We start from the raw sequence: 7,096 nt of genomic DNA on the forward strand, positions 1-7,096 counted from the left end.
ACTAAAAGCTGGCACATCGCTTCTTTGGTCCATCTCAAATCCTGGAGAAGGTGGGAGCGGTTGCATATAAGTTGGACCTACTTGAGTCATCCCAACTTCACCTAGTTTTCAATGTATCCAACTTGAGACCCCGGGTTGGCCTAGTTGAACAATTTGCAGCACGACTACCTGAGCCCAAATAAGAGGCAGTTGAGCCTGCTCCAGAGAAGGTCCTAGCACGAAGGAGGGTTAGATGTGAGAGACAAATAGTCATAGAGGTGCTAGTAAGCTAGATGGGACAGACACAAGAGAAGGCTACAAGGGAACCCGAGACAACCTTCATAGAGCAATATCCTAAATTCGCACTTTGAGGACAAAGTGAGCAGAAGTATGATGGAATGATGTGATTTAGACCTTACCGAGTCGTCTCAAGCATGGATACACCCTATGGGAGTCTTCTCTTATTGTGTTTAGTTGTTTATTTTAGAAAAATAAGGATTCTATATGTCGCATTTGAACGCGAGAGAGGGTGGGTTCGAATGCCCATTGCGAACGCCTGCAAGTGTTCACATCTATAGAGAACGTAATTTGTGTGTTCAAACACATAGACCTGGTTCGAACGCCCGCGTGCGAACGCCTACATATGTTTGCATCAGCAGAAAACGTGAAATGCACGTTCAAACACGCTCGATCCCGTTCGAACATGATCGATGAGAATTCATTATTTCTAGGATTATTATCTGTTATTTTTGACTTGTTTGATTGGCCTCTTAAGGTGTGGATGACAACCAAAAATAGGATGATGAATGAATATTGAGTTCTATCCCATTTCCTGCCTCTCTACCCTAATCTTCATTCCCCTTCATTCAAGCCCTAGCTGTGTGCCATCTCGACGACGGTGATCTTCTAACATCTCTCGTCTGCCGAGTCCTCCCACCTTCTTGGGATCTCAACCCCTTCTTCCCCCTCATCCTTATCCCTTAAACACCATAATCCATCCACCCCATCATCATTATCATCCCTCACCTCATCATCAGCACCACCCATCACTTCCACCATAACCCTTACTTTTTATGCATTTTTGTCCTAGTTTCAGTCAAAATTTGCGAGGGGCATAAATATTAAAAACGTAGATTAGGGAATTATGGATCGAACATTCCTAGTTTCGTAATATTTCAACTACAGTAGAATATCTGGTGAATATTTTTTCTCGACTGCACGAGCTACTTTCCTACATTTGATTCATATCGAAAAGCGGACGTTCGGACCATAACAAGCCTCACTCCCTAACTATTTGATAGTCTCCTTTTAGATTTCAAATTCTACTAGTAGCAAATAACCAAATTAACTAGGGGTTCCTTCGGGAGAAGGGCTAAGGGCAATAGGGCATTCACCTAGTTAAACTAGGACATAGTGATTAGGACTAAAATTGAAAATTATTTAGTATTTACATTTGAAAATAATTTTGAGTCATTATCCTAATAACTTTGGAACACATCGATTTTAAATAAAAAGAAATATTCATTGTGTAATTTTTAAACTTTAAATTTTAAATTAACTCAAAAATAATATAATATTATACTTATTTTAAAAGACTCGATGAGACCTTTCTAACGGTACTATTATTATAGAAGACCGATTAATAAAACTAAGAGGAAATACTTCAATATCCCAATCTAAAGCTATAATAGCTAAATTTTATGTCTGGTACCAATTCAAACATCACATTACATTCAAAAGAGGGCATCAAGAAGATTAGGTTACCTGTTACACATTCTTTTCTTTCATTAAGGTATGATTGTGAAAGATATGATTAGGTCTTAATTATAGGAGATATATCTTATACTTGACAATTTAAATTTAATTATCTATCTCTATTTAATATCAAATTTTAGTTTAAATCAATATTAAATTAATGAGAGATATATGTAAGTAATTAAAAAATAATTGAAGAGATAGAATTTAATTAAACTTTCATCAAGTTAACTAAACAAAGATATCAATACTTTTATTCTGATATATATCTATAAATTATTAGGATAATATAATTGTCAAAATATAATATAAATGTTATATATATTTATATATATGAAATTTAAAAAGATATATACGTAAATAAAAAATTGAGGGTCTATGCGCAATGGAACTCGTTAAATAGTGTCAACTTAGAATTATAATTTAAAAATAAGTAATCACATGTTGAACTGGTCATAAAACTTAAATTTTTAGTGTTTTTGTTATACCCTTAAGTATATTAACCATAAAATCTCTCTTTATCTCGGAAAGATGGGATTTTTACAAATCACATATTATATTTTACATATTTTGCGATTCGCACAGTCTTTGATGATTTGGTAACACGATCCCTTATTTTTCATTATAATTCTCATTTAATATCGTGAAGTTACTTTGACTAACTTATATTAACTAAATTATTAAATACCCCCACCATTGCCTCTCATTTTCTATATCTTTCTACTATCGGCACCACCTACCTTCTCCATCGTCACCATCACCGTCACCATCGTCGTCGTCATCGCCGCCACCACCTTTCCTCATCTTTCCCCTCCCCCTCTTCCTTCTCCTCCTCCTACTTTTCTTTTCCTCCTCCTTTTTCGGAAAGAGAAAAATAGGATGAAGAAGACAGGAGTAATTTAGGTATTTATAAATAATTTTATATATTATAATAAAATAATCTATTTTTAGTACTGTCTAAGTTAAGCCAAGGTGTTAAATGATAATCATAGAGAAATGAGGGGTTGGATTATAAATTCCTTAAAGACGGAAAGTAGATCACAAAATAGGTAAAATGTAGGGTATGATTTATAAAGACCTTATATATATATATATATATATTTCATCATTCAATAACCGGCTAGATATGTGCTAGACAAAGGGCCAACTCTTCTTAAGTAAAGAGGCACTTAAGCCTTACTAATCTATAACTAATATATTAAATTGTTTAGTCTATACTTTAAGTCATGTTGCTAAACTATTTTTGCAAACTAAATACCGTTGAGACTTGCTCCAAGTTATCACGCTGTCGAGCTCCTCCTCCAAACCAACCACACAGTTGAGCTATTAACTAAATTGAGCCGAGCCATTAAGCCAAGCTATCAAACCATCTAATAAATCATAGGAAAAGGTATCTACCAACTGTACTAAAGTTGGTTAGGTTCTATATTATATATATACATGTCTAGCCAATTCGCTTGTTGCTCCAAGGAGTATGATGCGAAACTTGTGTTGGACTTGTATTCCTAGAGGCTTGTTGATGCTTGTGACATTGTAACTTTGGATTATTTGTTGAATTATTATGGATTTTTAGACTTATCCAGATACTTTGTGAGATCATTTCACTAACGGATCTCGTGAGAATCACGTGGAATTTCTCCACGTGAGGAACATGTGATTTTTGGAAGTGGGTGTTTCAGCGATGGCTTGAAGCAATGTCTCAACATTCATTTAGTTCGGAGAAATAGTTCGACGACGCACATGGTTTGGAGTCTAAATTAAATGGCTTAGTATATTAGCTAAAGCTTGATGGGGCCTTAGTGCTTTTGTATCCACGAAGGGTTGACTCCTTATTTAGCCCATATCTAACCTTCGGACTCTTAATTAAAAAATAATAATTTTTATAAAAATAATAAAAAAAGAAAATTTTATAAATCACTTTTTACGTGCTTATATTTTACCTATTTTGTAATTCATTTTTAATAATTTTATAATATGATATTTTATAATTTTTATTTAACACCTAAAATTAACTTAGATGGTACAAACAAAAATTATTCCATTAATATAGCTAATAATTTATAAAATACTAAAATTACCCCTATCTTCTTCATCCTCTTATTTTATCTCATCTTTCCCATCATCCTCATTTTTTCATCATGCTCAGGTAGGTTTACAAATTTGAGTCAATTGACATGCTTAGCTCGCTTATCTTCTTCGACAAACCCTTCGTCGGAATAAGAATAAGTAGAAGAGGAGGAAAAGAAGAAGAAGAAAAAGAAGAAAAAGAAGAAAAAAAAAAAGAAGATGAAAAAGAAGAAGAGGAAGAGAAGGAGGGGGGGAGAAGACAAGAGAAAGTGGGGGTAGCAACAAATGCGGCGGCTGCCGAAGGAGTTTGTTAAGGGAAAGATAGTGGAGAGGTAGGAAAGAGAGAGGGGTGGTGGAGGTTAGTCAAAATAGCATCGGAGTGTTAAATAAAAATTATAGAAAAAAAATAAGAGGTTGGGTTATATAAAATTCTCAAAGACAAAATATAAATCATAAAATAGATGAAATATTGAGTGTATTTATAAAATTTTTATAAAAAAAATTTCGGAGGAGGATTTTTCTTCTTTTTTAAATAAAAAAACTCGAAAGCTAGCTATAGATCAAAGCTACTTTTTGGAGTAACTGGACCGCAGATTTATTAATCAAGTTAAATTAAGCCGGTGAGCCAGACTATTCAATTATAAAACAAACTTTTTTATAATAATTGCTAGGAGCTTTAAGTCTGCCCTAAGAACATCTTTATTACGAAAGTTCTTCTGAATATGCTTCTCCATTAGATATGATATCCATGCTTACCTCAAAGGCTCATAGTATGGGTGCCAACCGAGTCGAATTGGGCTTAAGCTCTAACCTAGCTGAGACAAGTTTAAAATTTGAGCTCGTTTATTAGTTAATCAAGCTTAAATAGGCTAATAAAACCCCTCAAGTTTATTTCCCTTGCACCATTTCTAAGCACTATAGTTTTGAAAGTTATTTCAAGAGACTATACTTCTTACTGGGTAAACGTCATGTTGTCTCATGAAATAATTCTTAGTAAAGTCATTTGAAAAACAAAATGCTAAAAATTACCTCAAACTAAATTGCTAATCCAAATCCAATGAAAAATGCTTTTTGAGGGAAAGCACTAACTTACCTTCAATTTGTTAATAAAAGGATAAGACATAGTTCAGAGAATAAAGAAGCTAATAAAACCGCTCAAGTTTATTTCCCTTGCACCATTTCCAACACAAATTAACCCATTATTCCAGATGCATCGTTAGCTCCTCCACCACCATTAGACTAGCAAACCAGCTGCTTCAAGGAACTCTCTCAACCCCTTCGACGACGACCCTTCTGATCCCTCCTTCCACGCCATGCTCATCGACTCCTTAATCTCCATCGCCCTCCTCTTCATCTCCTTCCCCCTCTCGTTCTCCCCCATCACTATCTCCACCACCTCCACCACCTTCTCCTTCTCCAGCTTCGCCAACTTCCCCCTTGCCACTTCGACGCACAATCCCCACTCCTCCGCCATCATCTTCGCGTTGTAGAGCTGGTCGGCGCTAAGTGGCCACGCTATGATCGGAATTCCGCAGCACAAGCTCTCCAACAATGAGTTCCATCCACAATGGCTCAAGAACGCTCCTAGCGACTCGTGCGCGAGAATCGTCGCCTGCGGCGCCCAGCCATGTACTAGTATTCCCCTCTTCTCTCTTTTTATTCTTTCTTCGAATCCTGGAGGAAGCCACTCGGCCCTGAACTCACCCTTCTTGTCGAACCCCTCAGGAGGCCTAATGACCCAAATGAACGGCCGGTTGCTAAGATCAAGACCCATTGCCAACTCCATCATTTGGTGAGCTTGTATTGTGTTTTGAGAACCGAATGATATGTATAGGACCGAAGCCGACTTTTGCGAGTCTAACCACGTTATAATATCGTTATCATGTTGCGAAGAAGAAGAAGAAGAAGAAGAAGAAGAAGAAGAAATTGAAGTAAGTGGCCCGATAGGCCACACAGGGATCGCTAGTGTTTTGCGGAGCATATTTAGCCCGGTGGATTCGAACTCTTCGACGGTGTTTACCAGCATAGAGTCTCTTTCGTAACAAACCGAGATTCGAGGTCGAAGGGCGGCCGACCACCCGTCGTTGCCATCCGCATTGAGGAGATGATTCGTGAGTTGCGAACGGTGGATGACGACTTCCGGATGGTCGGGAAGCGAGAACTCGTCGCTTGTGGTGTTTCTATGAGGTAGGTGCGTCCATAGAGAGCAGAAGATGGCACTGCCGTACGCGCTGCTCGTGTTGAAGGTGGAATGATAAACTTTGTGTTTCCTTGCTACGTCGACGGTCCACGCGAAGAAGATGTCGGTAATGATGCATACGGGAGCAATATCCTTGCCGGCGATATCTGCAACGAAGTCCTCGAAGGCGGGGAGGAGGGAATCGGAGGCGTTGAAGAAGGTGAGGAATTGGTGGAAAGAAAGGGCGGCGACGGACTCTGCGTAGGCGGGGAGGCCGAAGTCGGCGGGGGAGAAGGGGAGGGAGTGGAGGCGGAGGGAGGAGGTGGGAGGGAGGGAAGAGCGGATGGATTGGATGTTGAGAGGGGTGGAGACGAGGGTGATGGTGAGGCAGGGGTGCTGGTCGTGGAGGTGGGTAGCCAAGGAGAGGAAAGGATTGATGTGGCCTTGGGCCAAAAAGGGGAAGAGGACCACATGAGGTTTATTGTCTGCCATTAAGAGAGAAGACACTCATGGTAGAGATTCTTATATGGTGTAGTACTATGAAAGGTTGCAACGGATTGGCTTGGCAAAAAAGAAAAAAGACTTTTGTTCATTTTGAACTTGTTCATTTTTTCGTCTATTCTGATGAAGAGTTTTGTGTCTACTCTTTCTTTTAAAAAAAATTCTCTAAGAAAGTTGTAGAATATTTTAAAATTTAAACATATTTTATTCTTCTGTAACATTTTCTTTACTAATTTTTTGATCGCAAAGTTAGCGGTGATGTCTATGCTTTCTTATTCTAAAAATATGCCTAAAAAACTTTTTGTTATCACTTAATTATTCTAAACTTTTTTTGATACATTTTATTTAACATAGTGGTGGCAATTGGGTTAAGTTAGCCAGGTTCAAATTGAGACAAGTTAGTCAGATTCGATTGAGTCATAATAATGCAAACACAATATGACCCGTTTGTCAAACGGATTACCTCAGCATAACACGTTATTAGGTGGTACAAATTATTTAAATACATTTCATCCTCAGTACTTATGCCAAAATCTTCTATCCAAATTAACAGTGTGCCTAAAAAATTATAAAAATTAAATAGCAAGCTGAATTTTCTCCATTTTATATTTTCAT

At 37.5% G+C, this 7,096-nt stretch overlaps 1 protein-coding gene across 1 annotated transcript; it reads right to left on the reverse strand.

The window, feature by feature from the left end:
- Positions 1-4,944: 4,944 nt before the first annotated feature.
- LOC140785209 (UDP-glycosyltransferase 92A1-like) lies at positions 4,945-6,753 on the reverse strand. The gene has a single exon (XM_073132985.1). The coding sequence runs from the start codon at positions 6,470-6,472 to the stop codon at positions 5,036-5,038; it is 1,437 nt and encodes a 478-aa protein (XP_072989086.1). The 5' UTR covers positions 6,473-6,753; the 3' UTR covers positions 4,945-5,035.
- Between the last annotated feature and the right edge of the window lie 343 nt (positions 6,754-7,096).

Source organism: Typha latifolia, chromosome 3 (assembly GCF_019914945.1).
Source record: "Typha latifolia isolate L0001 chromosome 3, TyphaL0001v2, whole genome shotgun sequence".
NCBI lineage: Eukaryota > Viridiplantae > Streptophyta > Magnoliopsida > Poales > Typhaceae > Typha > Typha latifolia.

Excerpts from the sequence above, each read along its gene's own strand:
- LOC140785209 (XM_073132985.1), bottom strand. The coding sequence starts at position 6,472 with ATGGCAGACAATAAACCTCATGTGGTCCTCTTCCCCTTTTTGGCCCAA.